Source organism: Eretmochelys imbricata, chromosome 2, assembly GCF_965152235.1.
Source record: "Eretmochelys imbricata isolate rEreImb1 chromosome 2, rEreImb1.hap1, whole genome shotgun sequence".
Lineage (NCBI taxonomy): Eukaryota > Metazoa > Chordata > Testudines > Cheloniidae > Eretmochelys > Eretmochelys imbricata.
Window position 1 is genome coordinate 97,052,120 of NC_135573.1, and position 25,361 is coordinate 97,077,480.

Below are 25,361 nucleotides of genomic sequence, written 5' to 3' on the forward strand. Positions count from 1 at the left end.
CCCAGGTTTATGGATCTTGGGTAGTAGACAGAATACCCCTGGTCGGGGCTCTAGGAGTGTCTGTGTAGATTTGTTCCCATGCTGTAGCAGGGAGTTTCTTGAGCTGATGGTGCTTTTAGTACTCCTCAGTGGGATTGGAGAATAGTGGCCTGTAGAATGTGGTGTTGCCAGGCATCCTCTCCCCTGTAGGAGGGGGGTTTTGCTGTGGGAGCTGTGTCCTCTACCCTGACCTCCGAGCGCGTCTCCTGCACCCAACCCGGTGCCTCCAACTGTTGCTCCAATGAGACAGCTGATGAGTGATGTGAAGGGGGCATCATCATCACCGGCATGCCCCACACGCTCCAATAAGGCCACTGTGCTGGTCAACGGCTGTGCTGCCAAGACAGCGCTGTAGATGTCGATGCAGCCTCAGGTGCCCAATCACGCCGGTGGGGTCTTGGCAACTGCCCTTCTGTGCCTGAGGAATCTCTTTCCAGTGACCATGGAGGGGCCATCGATGCCTGTGTCTGCCTGCTGACCATCGCTGCCGGAGACCGGTGTTTGGAGTGGAGGGATTGGTGCTGCTATCAGGGGGACCAGTTCCAGTATCCAGGGGACCGGAATCACGACAGAGTGAGCTCCCATGGGGCAGACTACTGAGATCTGCGCCAAGAGTACAACCATCGGGAAAGCAAACGGTACCAGTAGTACAGAGACCAGCGCCGCTCCCTCAGCGATTTGTGTCGAGATGGTGGGAACCAGGACCGCAGTGCTGGTGACTGAGGCCAAGCCCCAGAGGATCTGGGCCAAGATGCCGGACATCTGTGGCACAGAGATGGAGAGCGCCGCCTTGTTTCGGGGGATCGGCAGCGCTCCACTGCCCCGAGGGGTCTTAGCAGCTGGCTTACCCTCGTAGGGAGCCTTTACCACTTCCTGCAGCACATGCGGTGTCAGCAGCACGGGCAGAGGCCTCTGCTCTGGGGGAGCTTGGGAAAGTGTTGATGCTGCCAGAAGTTTGGGTCCCCTACCGCTCCCGGGTGTCAGTGGTGGATCCTTTAAGGGGCTAAGGGCCCCGACCAGGGAGGCACGTCCACATGGCTCTGGAGTGGCACGACAGCCAGAACCGGGTCCTTTGCCTAATGCTCCATGGCTTTTCTTGCCTGGTGCTGGGGAGCCATCCTTCTTTGTTTTCTTTCAGGGCACCAGCAATGGGGAGTGGTGACAGGCAAAGCCTGGTGCTGGGGTGCACTGCACACCAAGGTGTTAGGCGAGTTTGGTGGGACGGCTCGGAAGTCAGACAAAGGGCAGCCTCCATGAGGAGAGCCTGCAAACAACTATCCTGCTCTTTCTGAATTCTGGGTTGAAAATTTTTACAAATACGACACTTGTCCTTCACATGTGATTCCCCCAAGCACTTGAGGCAGCTGCTGTGGGGGTCCGCTACAGGCACAGGCCTGTTACAATCTATGCAGGGCTTATACCCTGGAGACCGGGGCATGCCCCACCTACAGTCCTCGCTGGGACTCTAACTTCTAACTCCACTTAACAATTACTTAACACTAACTACTATAAACAACTATTTACAAGGTCTTAAGGCTCGAAGTCAGAAGAGACAAAACTGCTAGCCTTTGCTATGCAAGGAAAGGCGCTCCAACTAACCGCCATGGGCGGTAAGAAGGAACTGAGAGGGTGTAGGGCCGGCAGCGCCTGATATACCGACACACGAGCGCGGCACTCAACGGGGCGCCACAGCCGGCCCTATGGATACCGCTAAGGTAAAAATCTCCGACAACCACACACGTGGGCACGCACACACCTAGAATGGAATCGACATGAACAAGCACTTGAAGAACTTGTTTTTACCTTTGTCCTTTGAAAAACACAATCTAGGAAACTGAATACAAAAACTATCTTATAACAAGTTGCAAAGTCAGGCATACTAGGAAATGCAAAATTAAGATTACCTGTGCCACTATTTGGCCCTCTTGTGCATATTCATAGATTTGAAGACCAGAAAGGATCATTGTATGACCTGCTGTATAATAAAAAGCATAGGACTTCCCCAAACTAGAGCAATTTTTTTTTTAAAATCCAATCTTGATGCAAATTGCCAGTGAAAGAATCCACCACAACCTTTGGTACATTGTTCTAGTGCTTAATTACCCTCTCTGTTAAGTGTGACACAGTCTTTAATTACATGATACTTTCTTCCACAAGACACTTGCCTCATTCATTACACGTACTAGACACAAAAGGGGATGAAATTAAAGTTGTCTGGACAACCATAAATCTGGAGTGTCCTAACTTGCAAGTGCTTGACTTTGCAAACAAAACATTTTTTTAATGTCGGGCTTTTAACGTAATATACCTATATACCCTGACGCACTACTTTGTAACCAGTGACTACACTCTGCACTTACGCTTACCTGTTGAACGCTGTTTGCCAAGCCACGACCTTTGAAGTGGTCCTGCAAGAGCCAGTGCTACATTTTAAAGCCAGCCTGTCATTTAAAATATAAAAACTCATCCTAGTCACAGCAGCTCTAACTTCCCTGTGGGACACAGCTTGAATTACTGCATTAAGACAATCCTGCAGTCCACCGGTTGTGTGCGTTATCTTCAATGTAAGAATGTCCTCTGAGGATAGCTTTAATGTGTCTAAAAATCTGAAAAAGAAATAAAGGCACGGAATGACAGTTAATAACCTGCAACTTTTAAAATGATTTTAATAGCCACTGATTTCTTCACTTTTCTAGCTCTACTGAGAAAATTAACTGTGAACCTCTTCGATATTCTTTTTGATCAATCATGTCTTTAAGAAAAAAAATGAACTCTGAGCTGTCTTGTTTTTAAAGGTTGGTTTGTATTGGGAAGCTATTGGGCATAATTATGGTACTTATGTCTTCTCAGTACTAATGTTGGTAGTTACTTCTATGAGAATGCTATTTTATTTTTCGACAGAGTATACCAAAAAGAGTATGCTAGATCAGTGTGCATTTGCCTATGGAAAATCAGCATAAATATGACTGTCCTGCCATAAGGATGATGTTGTTAGTGGCTCTGCGCCTTCAAATGTCCTAAAGTAGATGAAACTTCCAAAGGATAGCTCCCTCCACATTCTAATGAAGTCCACAACTCATCATCAGTTCCTCTGCTTGTCCAGCCAATCTACTGAGTTGAAGTAGCTTTATAAAATACCCCATTTTCACGCCCCACTGAGAATCACTGGCTTCTCCGCCCAATTAGCAGACAGATGTATCAAATTAATTCTATTTTTCGTAGTGATTTTCATGACACGGACATCTGAGAGATGAACTGAAACCAAAACCCTCTCACATACAGTATACTACTCACAGGACATTCAATAGTAATGACAAGGCAAAGACGGGTGGCATTATCAACATGCACGATGCCACTTCATTATGCCCCTCTAAGGAGTTTCAATATAAATGCACCTTTGGAAAAGTCTCAGTTTGGTCAGCTTTGTTCCTTCCTTTTCCCCCTCTCCTTTAATTAAAACATTTCTGCAATGTTCATAGGCATGGAGCTAGCAATATGGGCCCCAGATATCATAAATCCTATTTTAACTAATATTAAGATGGATAATAAGACAGAAAAGCATCTTATTCTAGATAAGTTACTTCTTAAAAAATTGTTGAGATGAACAAAAACTTGAAGAACTATTTAAAATACACAACCACATCCTGTGATGTATGTGCAGATAACTCATAAGGAACTAGATCTGTATACTGAAAATGTGCTCGTTAAGACAGGTCACCAGAAGGTGATAAACAGATTCTAGGCAGGAAGGGGGTAGTAAACAGTTCTCTCTCTGGGAGACCTTTGTGTATTGTATGCTTCTGGGCCAACTCAATCTCCATAAAACGAATGTACATACTTTGAGACAGGCTCCATTTGCTGTCTGCGTCAGGTGCAGGCCCAAGGATTTACAAAGACAAAGGAACCCCAAGATAAGCATCTTAACAGGGGACATCCTGGGGTAAGGGACCATATTCAGTAACTGCATAAAAGCAGCAGAGAGGAGATGAGATTTCACCCTTCACCAAGGAATTTAGATGTTAGTGAGTTTGCTTGAATGGAAAAATGGATCTCAGTCAGGCTTGATGAAAATGCTGAGAAGAAAACTTTGGGTAAGAAATTTCTTAATGCAGTAAGATAATTTATTAGTTAAACCTGGGTTCTAGAAAGCATGTTATGTTTTTATTTTATATGTAACCATTTGTTCCCAATGTTCTTATTTATTATCTTTTGGAATCTCTGTTCTTTTATAATAAAAACTTATATATTTATACTGAAAACAAGAATATCTCAGTGCAGTGTGTTAAGTAGACTGGTGATCCTGAATTAAACTAGTAAGCTGGTGTGTACTAGTTCTTTGTGAGTAAAGCATCAGAGTCCTCAAAGTGTTCAACAGATCATGGGCTGGGCACTCCAGAAGGATGCTTGGAGGACTTGGGGGTTGGGGTTTGCCTATTGCTAACCTGTACAGGCAGAGCAAGGCCTGAGGAGATAGTGCTTGTTTTGCCAGAGGCTGGTGGAGTCAAGCAGCTGATCCACAGCAGGTACAGACAAGGCCGCCTCACGCTAAGGGCAAGTGGTAGCAAGATGCCTCACAGCCCTGGGTAACCCTGGGAAGCATCACAGATATGTAAGCAGATAATTCAATCCTACTAAATAAATCAAATACCCTTTGAGCAGAGCCAACTTGTAGGAAATTTAAACTCTGAAAAATACACCAAAATACAGCAAATTTAAGCACTTTTTAAAATTATGTTAAATGTAATTCACATAGATATGAAGGCCAATTTCTTGTAAGACCACAATAGTCCTTCATGTATATAAAATTAACAGTTTTAAGGAAATTCCATCCCAAACCAACAGTAGATGAAGAATTTAAGTCAAATGTTTACTTCAGCAGGATATAGCACTCTCTAAAACCAAGATGAGCTGCCTCATGTTCAGCAACACTTAGCTTTATGGCTTAACCCTGCTTCCATTGTAATCAAAGGAAGTTTATTTTTTAATCTATATTAATGGGAGTAGGAGCAGGCTCTAGATTCATCACAGAGCTGCAACTCAGATACACTAGCAGCCCCTGACAGCATTTTTCACAAACAGCCGGTATGTGATCCTTTACCACTTAAAATTATAGCGATTTTGAACCATGAACAGTTTGGACTACAATGCAATATAAAGTTAAAAGGCATTTAACCTTGTAGGAAGGCTACTTTAATTATATTATGATTCAGTATAAAGATATCATGACTTACGCTTGTGCTTCTGTTTCATAGTTCACCAGCTGCAATAGGTTATCAATCCCATGGTACCATGACAGATTCCAAGCCATCTTAAGCATGTCTGACACAGGCTTTGACGCCAAGCAGTCAGAAGATAACAGCAAAACAACAGAGTTAGGACTAACTGCATGATGAGCAGTGACTCTGATTGGGAGGTGATACCTTTAGAAAAATTGTATTGAAATATTCAGTTATAATAAGACAGTCAATCTTTCAACCAAGGTTTTTTGAAAGTCTGCAGAGCGAGAAAAAAAGCCACATTTATTACTTAAGAACACAGAACACAAATATGTCCTTCCCTTCACAACAGCATCCTCCAGTCTGGAAGCTCCAAGTTCCCAGACTAAAGGATTGTGTGTGTGAAGAAAGATTACTCCACTCTGAAGAAACCCATTTTTTCCCTTCCAACACACTGAATACAGAGCCTGAAAAGGATTTTCTTACTACCACCACCTACCTGTAAGAGAGAGATAAACAAGTGAAGAACTATACTTTTCTTTGTTTCCACCTCCTTTGGCTAGGAAACATAGTATGGTGTCTGGGCTGCCATATAGGAACCCATAGAATTAGGTAGGTAAAACAAATAGAAATCTAGCTTCTCATTTACTACTACTCCTACCACAACAACATGGTCACAATATGAGAGAATGCAAGACTCAAAACTGGGCCTCTGAGTAGAAACAAAAGAATAACCGTATAATAAAGGGAAAACACTTCAATCACAATCCAACCCCCCAAAGAAAACAAATCACTCAAAGATGCTCAGAATGAAAACTTTTAATGCATGCAAAGACTACACATGTATTGTGAGGTTTCATATTTACTTACTGATTTCCATGTAAATTTACTCAGTTTGGAAGTTTATTTTTTGTTTTGTTTTAAAACTGATAGCCCTAAAATTCACCCTGACCTCTGACAGCCAAGCTGGGGTTTCTTGATCTCACACAGTTGCATCAACAACAGATCTGTAGTTCAAACTAGTTCCTGAGTCACAACTCCATTATCTTTAGAGCTTACTGACACTTTCACAACCTTATTAGCCTGATCTGAAAAGTTTAAATGGCAAAAAAAAATTATAAACTTTAAGGTGAGCAAATCTGATATGGAAACCAGAGCAGGGCAAAAAGTATGGAATACCAAAAATGTCATTTTAGTCACTTTTTTGGATAGATTACTTTTTAAAAAGTGATGCAAAGGCCAACCTTAGCCCAAAATCTTTGTCAACCTCATGGGGAAAAAAGGGTGGGAGTGGGGTTTATTTAAAGGTGGTGTTCTTTTGTTGTTGTTTTAACTAAAACAAATATCCCTTGAAGTGTTAGCAATCCAAACACTAATAATGTTCTGGTGCATGAGAACTTGAATTTGGTTAGAAAGTGATTATTAATCAAAGTGAAACAGAGCAGTATATTTTTGTTAACCAGGCTGAGAAAACAACAAAATCCATGAATAGTTAAAAGCCCTGTGCTGATTTTAGGGAGACTTTCACATGTTCCTAGCTCCTTTTAGGATCTGGCCCTTATTGAAAAGTAGGTTAGAGCTTTAAAATTCTTTTAGTTTTAACAGTGTTACATACTATTACAGTAGAAACAAAGCTAAGGATATTGCCTAACAAATGATTTGCTCTGACTGCTAACTATTATGCAAAACCGTAATCACTTCACTGTCACCCTCACTAGTTTGCTTTTCTCCATCTATTGCCTCTTATCATATGCTTAGGTTGTAAGCTCCTTGATGCACAGATGTCGTTTCTTTCACGTGCATCCGTTAAATGTATAGTGCCTAGCACAATGGGCCACTAGTCCTTCTGCAACCAACAGTATTTTGCAGCTGACAGGTTTACAGGAAACGTAAAACACAGAGCTGAGCAGAAAGTTAACATGATTCGGCATTCCAGGTGTTTAGTGTCTGAGGACACTAATTCTGTCCATGCTTATCTTTGCACTTGTAAATAATCTCACTGACTATCCATGTAAGTTAAACTCTTGCATAAGAGTTTACAGGATCAGAGTACTTGTTAGTCTCTAAGGTGCCACAAGTACTCCTTTTCTTTTTGTGGATACAGACTAACACGGCTGCTACTCTGATACAGGATCAGAGTTTTTGTTGCTGTCATCTGCAGCTCACAACGGCAAACAACATTCCTTCAGCTTGAGTAGAGCTGAAGTTTTAAAAAAATAACTCAGAAATTTCAGATCAATTCAGGGAAACAAATAGAATTTTCATGTCTACTAAGTAAAATCTCATTGATATAAAAGCTCCATATTAGTTTACGTATAAAATTAGCACTTGGGCAAAACACACAGTACCATTGCTCTTTATAACACAATTTTCAGAAGCCACACAGATGACTAGGAAACTTACTGCAAATTAACAAGTAAATGGAAAAAACAGAACAGTAAGGCTAATGCATCACAAAATATATTTTAATTTACTTTGAGAATTTTGTTTAGCTTTACTTTTAACACTTCATAATGCTATAGTGCATTTTGTAAAAACAATGAAATCTCATGAAACAATATGACACCTTACTTCAGCACTTACTTTTACATTTTTAATGGGTTGTGAGGAAAGACGCAGTTACCATCATTCTTTTGTGTCAATTTCAAAATGTACAGATTAGTGAGTTTCTACTGTATCTGTATTTTTTTATCCCAGGAATGTATTGGTCCCCAATGGTTGGCAGCACATAGACAAAAATAAAGTTAACTGTAAAGAGGCTTACCGTCTAACAATAGCTACAGGCAAGCTGAAGGCAGTTAGGTTAGAACAATTACTGGATACATCATCGGCCCTGCAAAAAGAAAGATTCATTAAACAGTAGTATTAGACTGAAATTCATCTTTAGCTGCTATTGCCTGACTTAAATCCTGCTTTTTCTACTAAGGCAACACCAATACTTCATAATTCTGATAACCTATCTCCTTTCTGGCTCTTCACAGGATATTTCTCAACAAACAGTATATTCATATAATATTATTTTGTTAATATTGACTTGTTTGTAGACCATGCAAACAAATAAGGGTTTTTGCAATAATATTATAATTTAAGACATACATATTTTGGTATTTACCTGTAGAATATCTGTTGTATGTGTTTACTGTCTGATAACATTATAGTGGTATATTAAAGCGTTATGGTCAGTTCAAATTAATTCTGTATTTCCTCACATAAAAGTAACAACTCTTTCCAATAAGTTTCAAGTATATGAACTGCAAGAAGACAATACTAACTTTCTTTCCAATGACTTAACATTTGTTTTGAGTGATGAAGCACATACAAATTTTTTTTGGAAAGACAAACGGATTTTTAAATGGAATCCAAGCTACCATCAATCAAGCAGTATTATTTTTTCAAATTTTAAGAGAGCTTACTGCAGGGATCAGCAATCTTTGGCACGCAGCCCATCAGGGAAATCCGCTGTCGAGCCGGGACGGTTTGTTTACCTGCAGCGTGCGCAGCTTCGGCCGATCGCAGCTCCCACTGGCCATGATTCACCGTTCCAGGCCAATGGGGCTGTGGGAAGCAGCGGCCAGCATATCCCTCGGACCACGCTGCTTCCCGCAGCCCCCATTGGCCTGGAACAGTGAACCCCGGCCAGTGGGAGCTGCGATCGGCCGAACCTGCACACGCTGCAGGTAAACAAATCGTCCCGGCCCACCAGCAGAATTCCCTGACAGGCCGCATGCCAAAGATTGCTGAACCCTGGCTTACTGTTTAAATAACTGAGGAATGCATTTACAGAAAAGATATGCAAACAAACAATAAGAGCTTTTGCAATAATATTTTAATTTAAGACAAATACAGAATTATTATGAAATATTTATATTGCTGTACAATCCAGAAGCCTCAGCCAGGTTCTGGCCCTATTGTGCTAAGCACCGTACAAACATGACTAACAAAGTATATATCAAATGGTAAGAAATGAAATTATTTCTAATGCATTAATGAAATGTAATGATCAAAGATAATCTGTTGTGAGGTTAAAGGAAAATTTTGTATGCCTCTATCTTGCAAATGACTCTACAGGAGTTATTCAATGTAAGTGCAAGGATCCAACAACTGGATCAAGACCTTTGGATGCGGCCTTTAAAACCTAAGTCCACTGACATCAATAGAGAAACACCCCTTCATATCAATAGGCTTTAGATCAGGCTCTATATTAAATTGTAGGATAAATATTTTGTGCAAACTCAAAAACATAACAAGAAAATTATACATTTTCATACAAAGGGATAATGAAGAGAGGTATAATTAAATTACTATAGTTTTGCTTACCAGATTTCTTTTCTTGCTACTTCATCAAACAACAGAAGACAAAGCAATGCTGCACTTTCAGTCAGAACAGCACAGTCATCTCGGAATATCAAGGAAACTGAATAAAACAAGATAAATTTAAAACATTCTTCATTAAAACATTGGTAGTCAACAGTACATACAAGAGCATTGATATAACCCTTCTAACTCAACAGGAGTACTAACTTCAAGAGGAACAGAATACCGGCTCAAATCAGTAAGCCATTTTTTCTTAACATTTTATGCTATCTGAAGTAGCCACAAACTGATCCTGTGTCAGTGGAGAGTTTGGTATTTGTTTTTTGGGGGGAGGGAGGAGAGTTTGTAAATAGCTAGTCATATTTCAGACATTTTCTTTCCATTTAAAGTACTTCAAAGCTTTTTCAAGTCACCTCTCAATAACGTTAGCAGGATAGAAGGCTGCTGTGCTAATGACAGGCGTATAATTGGATCAGCATATACAAGTTTTCGTAGAACTGTAAGACATGGCAACACAATACATTCCATGATCTGCAGGGGAGAAAAAAAAAGAGTATGTTAATGTAGATGCCTCCCTATATGCAGTACTATATAGTCAAGTAAATGAGAAAATTCTTAATTTATGATTAGTAGACAACTGCCATGCTAGGAATTTCTACTATTTATCTCCTCAAAAGACCAAAAGCACCAAGACCTAGAAAACTGTTAACCAATAAGATTGAATCTGGAAATCAGTGCATCCTAACTGGCTATAATAAGTTCAGTGGGATATTTTTAATTACTTCCAGGTGTAAACAGATATTTTTCTGGACCTCTAACCTCACACCCCTCCTTGAATGTTCATTTCAAAAAACAAAATTAAAGTCCTGTCTATATTAGAAAGATTTCCAAATAGCTCTAATTAAATAAAGTATAAATAATATTTTATACTTTATGGCATTTTTCATCTGCAGATCTCAAAGTGCAGCACAGCAGTGACTAAATTTTGTTATCCCCAAATTACAGATAGGAAAACCGAAAAACAGATAGGTAAGGTAACTTGCCCAAGATTAGAGTGTCAGTGGACTAGCCAGAAACAGAACCAAGGCCTCATTCAGAATGTAAAGAGCAGAATACATTTGGACAATTTGTCCAGTGAACACCAAGAACTAAAGCCACTATCTCTTTCAGATATTAGTATTTCAGAGACTATTCCATTACTTTGCTTTCCTTAGTTTCTATACTTAAGATTTGTTTTGTGAAATCTGTTTGCACCACTATAACTAGAGGCTGCTTCTGAGGCTTTATTTAAAACTCTGCTCTCCCCAGCGCTCCATTGGCAGCCCTCCCCAAAAGGATACTTACAGTACAGTTTTTAAAAATTATTGAAAAGTTTATATTTCTATGTATATTTTTTTCAAACTGGTGCATTAAGTTATCTTGATATTGTATGCAGTCAATATCTAAGTACAAAAAAAACTGAATGCACATGGGAATTAAGCCATGGTCTCACCACCATAAGGGGGTCCCTTCAGATCAGGGTAGAGAGATCCTAGTGGAGAGTTTTCATAGATGAAGCTCATAACTGTTCTGTGGTTAGAGAACTTCACTCTCCAGGTCTGTCAGTCTAGTCACATTTCAAGAGCATTTTGAAAGTATTGGTGACTGACTTAATCTAGCAAAATGTTCAATATTCCAGTCATTAATTTTAGCCAAGTTTTTATTTATGATGGATATTCAGTCTTTTTATGATGTATAAGGTTTATTTTAGGAAAATGAAGATAGTGACTTTGCCTTTCTATATCAATTAATCCACCTTCCTTTCCCACCTGTCCACTTTGAGCATACCATAGATAAACAAACAAAACACACCAGCCAAAACAGAAGTAACACAGTTAGTGATAGCTTACTGTGATTTCCAAATTTCCTGTACACACAAACAACCTTCTCCCCACTAAGATTAAGAGAAAAATTTTCAGAAGTGCTTAAGTGACTTAATATTGACTTAGACTTGACTTTTACTGTGACTTAGGTGCTTGGTTAATTTAAGCACTATTTTTTTTACTCTAGATTCACAACCAGTGCTCTTCCTCAATCATGCCTATTAAGGGGTTTCTACTCTGATATTCTTTAACAAAAATTCTGCTTGTTTGCATCAGTACTATAGTGTTAACTATAGACAATTCTCTAAGTCAAAAGGATTTTCTTAGCTTAGTATTCTGTATGTTAAACAAAAACATAATATCATGCTAAAATAAAATTGGCAAAATAGAGCTGTGGGAATTAAACCTCTTCTGCAGCAATAGCCTTGAGTAGATCTCACATTCAAGCTATCAGAATCTGGCGATAGAACTCCTTAATGTGACTGAGGTAAGATACCTTTTCCAGTGTCAATATTTAAAAACATTTCTTCATAAACTTAAAATTAAAACTTCTGTAAAATTAACAAGTGTTTTTTGGTCTTCAGACTCCTAAGGGAATTCTACACCAAAAAATTAAAAATTCAGCAAAATTTGCCCATTCCCAGCTTCTCGCAAACAGAAGCTAGGGACATCATCCCTGCCCATCTGGTTAACAGCCACTGATGGACCTATTCTCCATGAACTTATCTAGTTCTTTTTTGAACCCTGATATAGTCTTGGCCTTCACAACATCCTCTGGCAAGGCATTCCACAGGTTGACTAGGCATTGTGTGAAAAAAATACTTACTTTTGTTTTTTTTAAACCTGATGCCTATTAATTTCATTTCAACCTAGTTCTTGTGTTATTTGAAGGAGTAAATAGCACTTTCTTATTTACTTTCTCCACATCGTCATGATTTTATAGACCTCTATAATAGACTTTCTCCACATCAGTCATGATTTTATAGACCTCTATAGTTGTCTCTTTTCCAAGCTGAAAAGTCCCAGTCTTATTAATCGCTTCTCATATGGAAGCAGTTCCATACCCGTAATCATTTTTGTTGCCCTTTTCTGAATCTTTTCCAATTCCAATATCTTTTTTAAAATGGGGCAACCACATCTGCACACAGTATTCAAGATGTGGGCGTACCATGGATTTATAACCTGAAGTCTCGAAATGTATGAGAGCCAGCAGCCAAAGTTAATCCAAGCAAATAGCCTGTGAACAGCCTATTGCCCAAGACGTTTTTACATAAAGCATTCAAACACTTTGAAATAATGAACGATCATGAAATTTTAAGTGTTTTCTAATCAATCACAAACACAAAAAGGCTTGGGCATGTCTGACTGTTTGCTACAAACTCGTTGTTCAATTCTATGGGTGACCTTGTCTGCTGAGATTTCCCTGGTGAATGCTCTGTAGGACAGCAGTTTTCAAGCATTCAGGAGGCTGTTTTATTTCTATCTGTATGTTCCTCAATAAACTTTGGATGTTTTACAATGCATGTCTGCTTCTTATAGATTACACGCTGTTGAGGACTGGATTTTAGGAGTCCAGGATGCAACCTTTAAAGACAATGTTTGTCTTTATGAACCCTTTAAAATCACTTTTTAGTCTTCAACAAGGGAGAGATTAGAGATTTCAATATTTTTGTTAATGACTTGGATAGTGGACTGGAAGCAGGATTATAAAAATCTGCACAGGAGACCAAGCTGGGAGGGGTTGCAAGCACTTTGGAGGATATGATTAGAATTCAAAACAACCTAACCAAATTAGAGAATTGGTCTGAAATCAATATGAAATTCAATAAAGACTAGTGCAAATACTACACTTCAGAAGGAAAAATAAAATAAACTACAAATGGCAGTAATGTCTAGCTAGGTTGTATACTGCTGAAAAGATCTGGGGGCTGATAGTGAATCACAAATTGAATGAGAGTCAGCAATGAGATGCAGTTGTGAAAAAGGCCAACTTTCTAGGGTGCATTAACAAAAGCGTTGTTTGTAAGACACGGGAGGTAAATGTCCCACTCTACTCGGCACTGGTGAGTCCCCAGATGGAGTACTGTGTCCAATTCTGGGTGCCACACTTCAGAAAAGATGTGGATAAATTGGAAACAGTCCAAAGGAGAACAAAAAATATAACAAGTACAGTAACGTTGTCCCAGTTAATGTTATTTTGTTATTAGGTCGCTGACCTATTAGAGAACATACTCCTTTAAAGTCCCGCAATGTTCCCTTATAACGCTGTTTGGCTCCCCCGCCCACTGCTCTAATCGGGAAGCAGGCAAGCCCCTGCTCCACGGGCAGTAGCGCTGGGCAGGCGGAGCGGAGCAAGCCCCCACCCCTCTCCCCGGCACAAGGTCCAGGCAGGCGGAGCGGAGCAAGCCCTGTGCCTCCACCCCGCTCCCCGGCAGGAGCACCAGGCGGGTGGAACAGGGCAAGCCCCAGCGCCCCAACCCCACTACATCCCTGCCTCAACCAAGCTTCACAATCATCATTGCCGAGTACAGTATTAAATTGTTTGTTTAAAATTATTTAAAACTTATATTGTATATGTATATAAAGTCTTTTGTTTGGCGAAATTTTTTTTCCTGGACCCTACCCCCCCTCACCCATTTATATTAATTCTTATGGGGAAACTGGATTTGCTTAACAGCGTTTCGCTGAAAGTTGCATTTTTCAAGAACATCACTAGGACATTAAGTGAAGAGTTACTGTATTAGAAAACTTGACCTTTGAGAAAAGGTAAAAAAAACTCTGCATATTTCATCTTGAGAAAAGATGACTGAGGGGGAACCTGATAGCCCTTAACATATCTTAAAACTGTTATTATAAAGAGATCAACTGTTCTTCACGTCCTCTGAATGTAGGACAAGAAGCAATGGGTTAATGTGTAGCAAGGGAGATTTAGTTTAGGTATTAGGAAAAACTAACTAGAAGGGTAACTAAATTGAAGAACAGGATTCCAAGGTACCCACTGCTGGAGGTTTTTAAGAACAGATTGGGCAAAATCTGTCAGGAATGGTCTAGGCTTACTTGGTCCTGCCTCACCAGAAAGGGCTGGACTTGATGACCTCTTGAAGTCCCTTCCAGACCATTTCTATGATTCTGCGTTAATGGGGATAGCAGATTCTTCCATCGCAATTTTGATAACTATATTAACTACACATATGGATTAAGTTAATAGGGAACCTACCATAAGCAAAAGCCAAGTGAAGAAAGCAAACATACAGCAAGATTACATACTTGTGTTCTTAGATGGTCGTGTTATTAGTGTAATTAATGTACTTAAAGACTGTGCTTAAAAAAAAAAAAAAGAGGTAGATATCAAGTTCTACTGCTTTTACCACAACATTTACAAAAATAAACAACTCATGGTAATATTTTTACCTTGCCATCCCGGTGTACACATTCAGTAAAGTAAACAAATAACTTATCTATCAAACCCAGTTTTTTCACAACATCATGCATTTTGGCATCTGTAAGAGAAAAAAGCATTAGCAAAAGCCATTAGTTCCACATCAATTTTATATTTAACTTCCTGGGTGGGAGCACACACTATTTTAATGCTGGTGAGATGTACTAATGTTACATCACTGAATGCCAAAGCCCTCTAGCCACGGAATAGGTACAGCACAGGCAATAGCAGTGCAAGCCTCCTCGAAGCCTTTTCAACATGTCTTACACCTATTCTCAAGGGGTGACAAGGAAGTTCGGTTTACACACCCAATCAACACTTGACCTCAGGAATGAGGCTGCCAATGACTATGCCAGTCATGATGGTAGTTGTGGAGATACAGATACCTGCCTACCAAGTGTAAGAGACCATGAACTCATTTTCCCTCAGCACCTAGGAGACATCAGAGAATGATTTTTACCATTATTCCTCAAGTGAAAGGATCTGTATCTCATTGCCAATCTCTTTCATACACCAACCTCTTGGATTATTTTATTAAATACTCTGAATATTGGTTTATTGACAAGAATAAACTCTTTGGTGGAGCGACATTTTGTTATTTGTTTGTACTGTGCCAAATGCCAGGAGGCCCAGGTCCATAACAGGAGTTCCTAGAGCTGCCACAATTAAAATAAAAAAATAAATGGAAAGCTAGGTGAAACTCCCACTGACGTTGATGGAACCATGATTTCACCTGGGATATTTACAATGTTTATCATTGCTTAACACACCAGTAAGTTTTTAAACATACTCAAATGAAATTATTTTTCAGTACAATTACCAACCCCTACAGCACCTGGCTCAAAAATAAAAACCGTAATCAAACACTCAGGAAGGTATTTCAGAGGCTGTTTTTTTTTGTTTGTTTTTAAAATGAGAGAGATTCTTCTCTTGGGAATTTAAGATTATTGGGCTGAGTAAAATAGCTGCAGTTTCACCCTGAGTCATGCTTGGCATTTCCTATCTAAAGGTTGAAAACTACAACAGCCAACATGGAATGTAGTTCACTGGATGTAAAAGAACTGTATGCATGTATATGACCTACCAAGAAAATGCAAATTTGATATTTGAAATGTCAGTATCTTTTCATTGTAGAAAACTGAGTTAACTCCTACTACTAGGGTTTCTTGCTAGGAGAAAGAAACAGTACTTATCTGCAACTGGAATTTGAATAGATTATGTACAGATCCACTCTTGGAATGCACCTGTGCACTCTACATAAAGCCTGAAGCTCTCTGAGTTCAGACTACTGAGTGCACCTGGACCATGTATTGACCCAGAGAATGTTCCCTTCAACGTTTGCATGCCTTCACTTAAATTTGTTCTTTAACAAAATTTGTATATTTTCTCCCTGTGCTCCCACAGATTTTTTTTATTTGTGATACCATCTCCCCAAATCTACTACATTAAAAACAACAGGGAGTCTATAACTTCATTATAACAGACAGTGTAATCACAGAAGCTAATCTTGATTCTGTGAAAGCCTCTGCCAACTCACAAGTGACATTTCAGCCCCTTTTAATTGCAGGCAGCTTTTTAAGATTAAGCAGAGTGAGGAACATTATCTAGGTGAACTCTAGCCACCATTGATGTCCTGGCCAGCAAAGAACATAAATTCAGAAAGATAGAAGGAACTCCTCATTCAGAGTGAACCCCCTTTGGTACACATGCTTCCTATACTAGATCAGGCTAATGTAAACTGCTCCTTGTTAGCTGCAATTGAAGCTCTACTGTGCCCAGGCACATCAGTTGAGACCGGTGGTGTGAACGACCCAGTCAGGCTTTTTCACAAAACACTTCTCTTAAATAAAAGCAATAGCTACTTACCCTCCCTCAACCTCCTCAGCATTCTACTAGATTCTTTAAGGGGAGATCTAACTGAACTGAGAGGAAAAGGCAAGTTATAAAAACTTTTGGAAAGCTTATTCCTTATGCTGTCGACTCTGAGTCAGGCACAGCAATGTAGAGTGACAGGTTTCAGAGTAGCAGCTGTGTCAGTCGGTATCCGAAAAAAGAACAGGGGTACTCGTGGCACCTTAGAGACTAACAAATTTATTAGCGCATAAGCTTTCATGGGCTACAGCCCACTTCATCGGATGCATAGAATGGAACATATTGTAAGGAGATATATATATATATATACACACATACACACATACAGAGAACATGAAAAGGTTGAAGTAGCCATACCAACTGTCAGAGGCTAATTAAGACAAGCTATTATCAGAAGGAAAAAAAAACTTTTGTAGTGATAATCAAGATGGTCCATTTAGACAGTTGACAAGAAGGTCTGAGGATACTTAACAAAGGGAAATAGATTAAATACGTGTCATGACCCAGCCACTCCCAGTCTCAATTCAAACCCAAGTTAATAGTATCTAGTTTGCATATTCATTCAAGCTCAGCAGTTTCTCATTGGAGTCTGTTTTTGAAGCTTTTCTGTAGCAAAATTGCCACTTTTAAGTCTGTTACTGAGTGGCCAGAGAGGCTGAAGTGTTCTCCTATGGGTTTTTGAATATTATGATTCCTAATGTCAGATTTGTGTCCATTTATTCTTTAGTCTGGTTTGGCCAATGTACATGGCAGAGGGGCATTGCTGGCACATATCACATTGGTAGATGTGCAGGTGGCTAATGTGATTAGGTCCTATGATGGTGTCACTTGAATAAACATGTGGACAGAGTTGGCATTGGCCTTTGCTGTAAGGATAGGTTCCTGGGTTAGTGTTTTTGTTGTGTGGTTGCTTCAGGTTGGGGGGCTGTCTGTAAGTGAGGACTGGTCTGTCTCCCAAGATCTGAGAGAGTGAGGGATCATTTTTCAGGATAGGTTGTAGATCTTTGATGATGCGCTGGAGAGGTTTTAGTTGGGGGCTGAAAGTGACAGCTAGTGGCGTTCTGTTATTTTCTTTGTTGGGCCTGTCCTGTAGTAGGTGACTTCTGGGTACTCTTCTGTTTTTTCACTTCAGCAGGTGGGTATTGTAGTTTTAAGAATGCTTGACAGAGAGCTTGTAGGCGTTTGTGTCTGTCTGAGGGAATTTACGCAAATGCAATGTATCTAAGAGCTTGGCTGCAGACAATGGATCGTGTGGTGTGTCCTGGATGGAAGCTGGAGGCATGTAGGTAAGTAAAACAGTCAATAGGTTTCTGGTATAGGGTGGTGTTTGTGTGACCATCACTTATTAGCACAGTAGTGTCCAGGAAATGGACGGCTTGTGTGGATTGGTCTAGGCTGAGGTTGATGGTGGGATGGAAATTGTTGAAATCATAGTGGAATTCCTCTTCCATGGGTCCAGATGATGAAGATGTCATCAATGTAGCGCAAGTAGAGTAGGGGCATTAGGGGACGAAAGCTGAGGAAACGCTGTTCTAAGTCAGCCATAAAAATGTTGGCATACTGTGGGGCCATGCGAGTACTCATAGCAGTGCCACTGACTTGAAGGTATACATTGTCCCCAAATGTGAAATAGTTATGAGTGAGGACAAAGTGTCACAGGTCAGCCACCAGGTTTGCCGGGACTTTATCTGGGATACTGTTCCTAATAGCTTGTAGTCCATCTTTGTGTGGAATGTTGGTGTAGAGAGCTTCTATATCCCTAGTGGCCAGGATGGTGTTTTCTGGAAGATCACAGATGTGAAAACACTTTAACCTCTCTGGCCACTCAGTAAAAGACTTAAGGGTGGCAATTTTGCAACAGAAAAGCTTTAAAAACAGACTCCAACGAGAAACTGCTGAGCTTGAATGAATATGCAAACTAGATACCATTAACTTGGGTTTGAATTGAGACTGGGAGTGGCTGGGTCATTACACATATTGAATCTATTTCCCCATGTTAAGTATCCTCACACCGTCTTGTCAACTGTCTAAATGGGCCATCTTGATTATCATTACAAAGGGTTTTTTTTTTTCCTTCCCCTGCTGATAATAGCTCATCTTAATTAATTAGCCTCTTACAGTTGGTATGGCTACTTCCACCTTTTCATGTTCTCATATATTTTCTTACTATATGTTCCATTCTATGCATCCGATGAAGTGGGCTGTAGCCCACGAAAGCTTATGCTCAAATAAATTTGTTAATGTAGAGTGAGTTAGCCAAGCCTCAAGACCATTTCATTAAGAGAAGACTCTACTGTTCCAGTGAGTGCTTGTGTTTTCAAGTGTAACTTAATAAAATCAAGTTAAAGACTGACCTCGCCCACTTGAAGAAAATACTGCAGTCTACAAAATAGAGTTCATAATCTAAAAAGTGACAATCTCAGCCAAGAATTGGATAACACTAAAAAAAACCCTACTCTTTGCTAAAGAAAATGGTCTCTTCCACGCAAGCAGAAATAACTAGCATGGAAATGCAGGAATTTTGCAGTGTCATTATCTCTAATAAACAAGAATAAATTAGGTGATAAAGTTCAAGGAAAAAAAGGAAGGAAAACACATGTTGACTGGGTCAATCTAAAAAGCCCTATTTTAAATCCCAACCATTAGGTTTACTGTAACTTTGCAGAATTATACTTGCCCTCTGACCCAGGTAGAGCCATTCTTTTTTCCCCCGATGGGAGAATAAAATCTACATCCCCCATTCTCAAGTATAACAAGAGCAGGCAAGTAAATCTTGAACTTGGGCTGTGAAATTTTCATGACAGTTTTGCAATATTGGTCTGATAATATAAGGGGAAGTTACATAGTTAAATTTTGAAAATAGCATTTCAAGCAGAAAACCAGCTCACCAGCACATGAATCAATATTTCCAGAACACTTTACCTTGCATAATTATAGCTAGCTGCTCTGCTGCAGACTTTCTCAAAACTAGGTCAATGGTGTCAGAAGTAAGAATACCATACAGTTTTTCCACTGCCTCATCCTATTAAAACAAAACTGTATTTAGAAATACATTACAATATATGTCTCTTAGTTAAACAGGAAAACTAGCCCTCTGATTCCCTCAAAGTGTAGGACATATAACAAACGATCTAAATAAAATGTGACTAGGATCCATTCTAAAAATCCTTACAAGCAGCATATATATATTCACTCAGAACTGATCATGGTCTGATTTACTGAGCTTCTAAAGCATTTCTTGGGGAACAAAAAATTAACAATTTCCAGAATGTAGCAATTGGAAACAACAACAACAACGTATCATGCCCATTGTTTTTTAAAGTATGCAAAAACAGACATTTCAAAAAAGTATTTATATTCTGTCATAAATATAAATGGAAGGCTAACCACCTTTCTGTATACAGTGCTCTAAAATCCCTCCTGGACAGAGGTAAAGTCCTTTTACCTGTAAAGGTTTAAGAAGCTCAGGTAACCTGGCTGGCACCTGACCCAAAATGACCAATGAGGGGACAAGATACTTTCAAATCTGGAGGGGGGCGGGAAAGCCTTTTGTCTGTCTGTGTGATACCTTTGCCGAGAACAGATCAAGGATGTAAGCCCCCCAACTCCTGTAAAGTTAGTAAGTAATCTAGCTAGAAAATGCATTAGGTTTTCTTTGTTTTGGCTTGTGAAATTTGCTGTGCTGGAGGAAATGTGTATTCCTGTTTTTGTGTCTTTTTGTAACTTAAGTTTTTGCCAAGAGGGATTCTCTATGTTTTGAATCTGACTGCCTGTAAGATTATCTTCCATTCTGATCTTTACAGAGTTGTTATCTTTTTTTCATTCTTCTAATACAGTTCTGATTTTTAAGACTCTGATTGGGTTTTTTGGGTCTTAAAAATCCAAGGCTGGTTTGTGCTCATCTTGTTTATTCTCAAACCTCCCCAGGAAAGGGGGTGTAAGGGCTTGGGGGGATATTTTGGGGAAATAGGAACTCCAAGTGGTCCTTTCCCTGTTATTTGTCTAAATCACTTGGTGGTGGCAGCATACTGTTCAAGGACAAGGTGAAATTTGTGCCTTGGGAAAGTTTTTAACCTAAGCTGGTAAAAATAAGCTTAGAGGGTCTTTCATGCGGGTCCCCACATCTGTACCCTAGAGTTCAGAAGGGGGAGGGAACCCTGACATATTCATACTCATTCTTCTTGTGTAATTAACAAGTGCAGTAATGTACATTATTATTACATGCATATATTCATGATTATGTGATGTAGTTACCTACAATAGCAAGGAATTAGAGTCAATAGTCCTAGATCCTATGTTCACTACATTGACATGTTCACTACTTGAGATTTCAATGCAGTATAGTTTTAGCTAAATGAAAAAGACTCTCTCTAAAATGGCTTGTGTTTAGGTCAGCTATTAAGTTCAACATATAGAGATAGATTTTAGATCTTACATTTTTTAAAAAAAATCAATGGTAAACTGAGTGGCTACATTATTTTTACGCTGGAGGAAGAATGTCATCTTTCAGAACTCATTTAACATTTTGATGTATTTTATTGGTTGCTATTTGCTTCCATCAGTTTCCTGCAGACCATGAACTTCTAATCTAGAGCCCAACAGCCACAAGTAGGTCCTGGATTTTATCTTATATTATAGATGTAGGATTTGCTTGTATGGTAAGGAACTGTTTTGCACCTGTCTTATCCTGGATTACAAGCATCTGTTATTTGGGTTTGAGGTTGCACAACATAAGCAGCTGGGATATTAAATGGTTTTCAGCAAGTTTCAACATACAGTAATATGACCAAAAAGGTATATATTTACCTGTTGGTCTCCCAGAAAGCATGAGATGTTCACCTATCTATATCTTCTGCAGCAGATATTGCACCTACCTAAGGGCCTGCTGTTTTTCCCCTTCCCTTAACCTGTTTACTTGTCTGTCTATCCTTACATTATCAGCTCTATGGAGCAGAAACTCCTTGAGTGTCTCAAAAGAAGCCAGCACATAGTGGACGCTACTGTATATGATAATCATGCATTCTACGCCAAAGTTACTTTCCATGGGAATTCCTTCCATGATTGTGAGAATAACTGTGAGAACGTGGATCTATGGAATTTTGTTCAACTTGAAGCAAAAACACAGCTAAAGACAAGATGACAGTACGAAGAGAACTCTGACATTTGCTTTGATGTCAGCCTGTATTATTAAAAAATTATAGTAGGAACTACCTAACACTATTACCAAAGGTTACGTGGTTGTTTATGTATTAATCCCATTTCAATTGTTCATATCTTCATCATAAAATTTTAATCTTTTGGGCTGAGATTATCTAGACAGACTACCCAATGTGAATATTTTTTGGAAACTGAGCAACTGAGCAGCTGTTTGAGTGAAAGGAGAGATTTTTTAAAAGGTACACTTTTCCCATGATTAGAAAAGTCTTGTAATCTTCTGTTTCCCAGCAGCACAAGTGGCCAGAGGCAGACACTTGACATTTGGCCTGGAAATATTTCACAATGAAAAGTGCCTTTGAGTATTCTAGTAAAAGATAGTTTTGATTTAACAGAACCATGACCGTTTGAAAAAATGTTCTACTCATGCACAATAGAATTTTAACAAGTGTGATAAGCTATTATAGTGTGCAGCTAAGTACATCCACTTTGCATTTGTGGAGCTAACTTATCTGCACAGGGTAAAATCTAGTGAAGCTGAGTAGTAAGTGAACCCATGTCTCATTCAATGTTACACCTTGTGATGGGGTGGACTAGGTCCAGAGGCCCCCTGCTGGAGGCCTCATGGCCCTGCCTCACCGTGCCCCAGAAAGCAGAGGAGAAGTACTCCAGGCAGCCTAGAGTGGCTGCAGAGGAAGCAGCCAATCAGAGGGGCTGCTGGACGGCCAACCAGAGGTCACGAGGGCCATACGAAAAGCAGCAGAGACAGAGCAGTCAGTTGCTTCCTGGAGCTGAAAGACAGAGGGCTGGGTTCCTGGCTGGCTGGAAGAGCAACAGGACCACAGACAGCTCAGTGTGGGCAGGGCTGAGACCAGGAAGGACTGCCAAAGATCAGAGAAGCTAAGAAGGAGCTCCTGGGTGGCTGCAGGGACCAAGCAAGGACTGAGCCCAGAAACTAGCCAGACCAAGCAAGGGTACCACGATGGGCCCTATTGGTCTGGTTAAAGATTGAGCCTAGGGAGGGCTGCCGAAAAGGACACCCCAATGGAGAGTACTGCGATGGGCCCTGTTAGACTGTTATAGAGGGCAGTGTCTCTGGGGGGAAGCCTTGGTGGAAGACAGTGTGTGAGACTCGGCCAGAGGGCTGAGTCATTGAAGACACATCAAAAAAACCACTGGCGGCGGAAGGGGGGGCACTCGCAAAAGGTGGATGCCAACAACTAAGAAATGCAAGGCTCACACCAGACCACAAGGGGGCACTTGTGAGAGGTGACCCCATTACATATCTTATAACATAAAAGCTACTCTTAAAGTTTGTAGGGTAGAGGTTCTCTGGCAGTCTTATTTTTAAGGTGCAAGACAATTCAAGGGAAAAGATTACTGCAACCTGCAGAAGGTGAAATAACTGACATGCAGCAGCCTTCTCACATGACGTTAATCAGCAGTTCAAAAAGGACAGAACGACAAAATACGCTAAAAAGATATTTTGGTCACCTTAAAAATTGACTCTTTTGTATCATCCAACTTCAGCTCAATAGGTCCTTCCACAATAAACAAGTTAGGAACACTGGAGAGAACACAACCATGCAAAAGAGGGCGCTTCAGGCTGGCCCCTTCTTCATTCATGAGATGGAATGTTAGATGTTTCAGTGCCACGGAACGGACTCTAAGGAAACAAAGTACTAAGGATAATGGTTCTTTTCAGTGGGGCATTTTAGCTCTTCAGATATATATACAGAGTTAGAAAATGTCAGAAAAAACACACTGATAATGTTTAAGATTCATAGATATTAAGGTCAGAAGGGACCATTATGATCATCAAGTCTGACCTCCTGCACAATGCAGGCCACAGAATCTCACCCACCCACTCCTGCAATAAACCTCTCACCTATGTCTGAGCTATTGAATTAATCATTTACCCACAACATTTCAAATCAGCCCTCACTGTAAATCAATGGAATAAGTTTTAACAGTTTAGGTTAGACTTGCTAATATCATACATCAATCACATGCTGAAATTATTACAGGACATTACTACTCACAACTGCTTTTTTGAGAAGAGAAGTCGTAGAGCAGCCCTTAATCTAGTGGTTCTAGGGAGAATCCCTTCTCCTTTGTCAGAAGATGTTTTGCTTAGACTCAGGATGCGGGTACCCAGTGTCTCTTCTGTGTCTGCATAACCCTAAAAACATTTAAAAACCTATTCACCAGTTTGCTTAATTAAGAAACAAGCATGTCTACTTTTGACAAAAAACAAAACCATATGAATGGAAACTATATGTTTTCTAGGTAAGATTATATTGAATTGTACTAAGTACTTCAAATGAAACAGTCTTGGAAGTGCACATAAAGCAAGCCCTTCCCTCTAAGCACATGCTTCTTCCCTCTAAGCACATCTGGGGAAGGAATTGCCTCACACACTTTCTAATTCAAGTCTAGACAATGATTACCTTTCCAGAACACCCCAAAGTTAAATTCTCACGACCCAGTGACTTAAAAAATAGGACGCCACCTACCTTAAAACAATAGAAGGTGGGAAACTATTTAGGCAACTATCACTTTTTTTAATAAAGTTAAATCATTTTAATTCTGCAAAATAAAATGCTTCCACAAAAACCAGGTGTGACTGTAAGAGTTCATCAATGCCCACTAGCAGAAGGCCAACCATATTGTAACTCACATCAGGCCTGACATATTCACTATCCCCTCCACAAACACTGTTGTCATAGTGTGTATCTAAAAGGTATGCCATAAAGTATCATACATAAACTGGTGACAAGCTGGTCCCAAATATCATCGCTTGATGTATGTACAGTTTGTGTACAAAGATGTGTATGTTTGTGTGGGAAATATGTTCTTAAAATGTGTTTTGGAGGCAGTGCATAAATCCAGTCTGCCTTAGACAAAGGTATGTGGATTCAACTGTCTGACTGGCTTGATTACAGGCAGAGGGCAAGGAAAGAATATTTACACATAAGGTAAACAAAGCAATCAAGCTAACAAGCGGCACCTTAGCAAGCACCCCAGAAATCCTTCCTGACTCTTGAGGCTGAGACAATGGACTTTGGGTACTATAAGAGCAAAGAGACATTTTAGTTATCCATCACTTAGGGGTCACAGCACCCTTTGAGCCTGTGAACGTTGGATCCTCAAGTCTGGAGGGCTACAGCCATGGTTTTTAACCTATTTTTTTATTTGCAGACCCCTAAAAAATTTCAAATGGAGGTATGGACCCCTTTGGAAATCTTAGACATAGTCTGCGGACTTATTCTTGTTTAATTATAAACCATCTCAGTGCAGTGTACTAAAGTGAAGTGAGAGTCTTCAGCTAGTCTAATAGGCTGGTGTGTGCATTGCCTCTTTGGAGGCAGCAAACATAGTATTTATGAGAGTGTCCAATGAGAGGGAATGGACACTGCAGAAGACATCTCTGGGGCAAATCAGCAATCGGGGTTCACTGTACAT

General features: G+C 39.9%; 1 protein-coding gene across 7 annotated transcripts in view; it reads right to left on the reverse strand.

Moving 5' to 3' along the window:
• Nucleotides 1–25,361, reverse strand: part of RTTN (rotatin) — a 149,992-nt gene that overhangs the window by 87,042 nt on the left and 37,589 nt on the right. For all 7 annotated transcript variants that reach the window (XR_013345173.1, XM_077810486.1, XM_077810485.1 and 4 more), the window contains 9 exons: nucleotides 23,939–24,078; nucleotides 23,391–23,562; nucleotides 19,665–19,764; nucleotides 14,843–14,931; nucleotides 9,983–10,100; nucleotides 9,573–9,669; nucleotides 8,020–8,088; nucleotides 5,271–5,459; nucleotides 2,406–2,645 (listed from right to left, as the gene is read on the reverse strand). Coding sequence is in view for 6 of the 7 variants with exons in the window: in XM_077810486.1 (XP_077666612.1) it covers nucleotides 2,406–2,645; nucleotides 5,271–5,459; nucleotides 8,020–8,088; nucleotides 9,573–9,669; nucleotides 9,983–10,100; nucleotides 14,843–14,931; nucleotides 19,665–19,764; nucleotides 23,391–23,562; nucleotides 23,939–24,078 (1,214 nt within the window). In the remaining variant the exon portion in view is untranslated. The remainder of the gene's footprint in view (nucleotides 1–2,405; nucleotides 2,646–5,270; nucleotides 5,460–8,019; nucleotides 8,089–9,572; nucleotides 9,670–9,982; nucleotides 10,101–14,842; nucleotides 14,932–19,664; nucleotides 19,765–23,390; nucleotides 23,563–23,938; nucleotides 24,079–25,361) is intronic.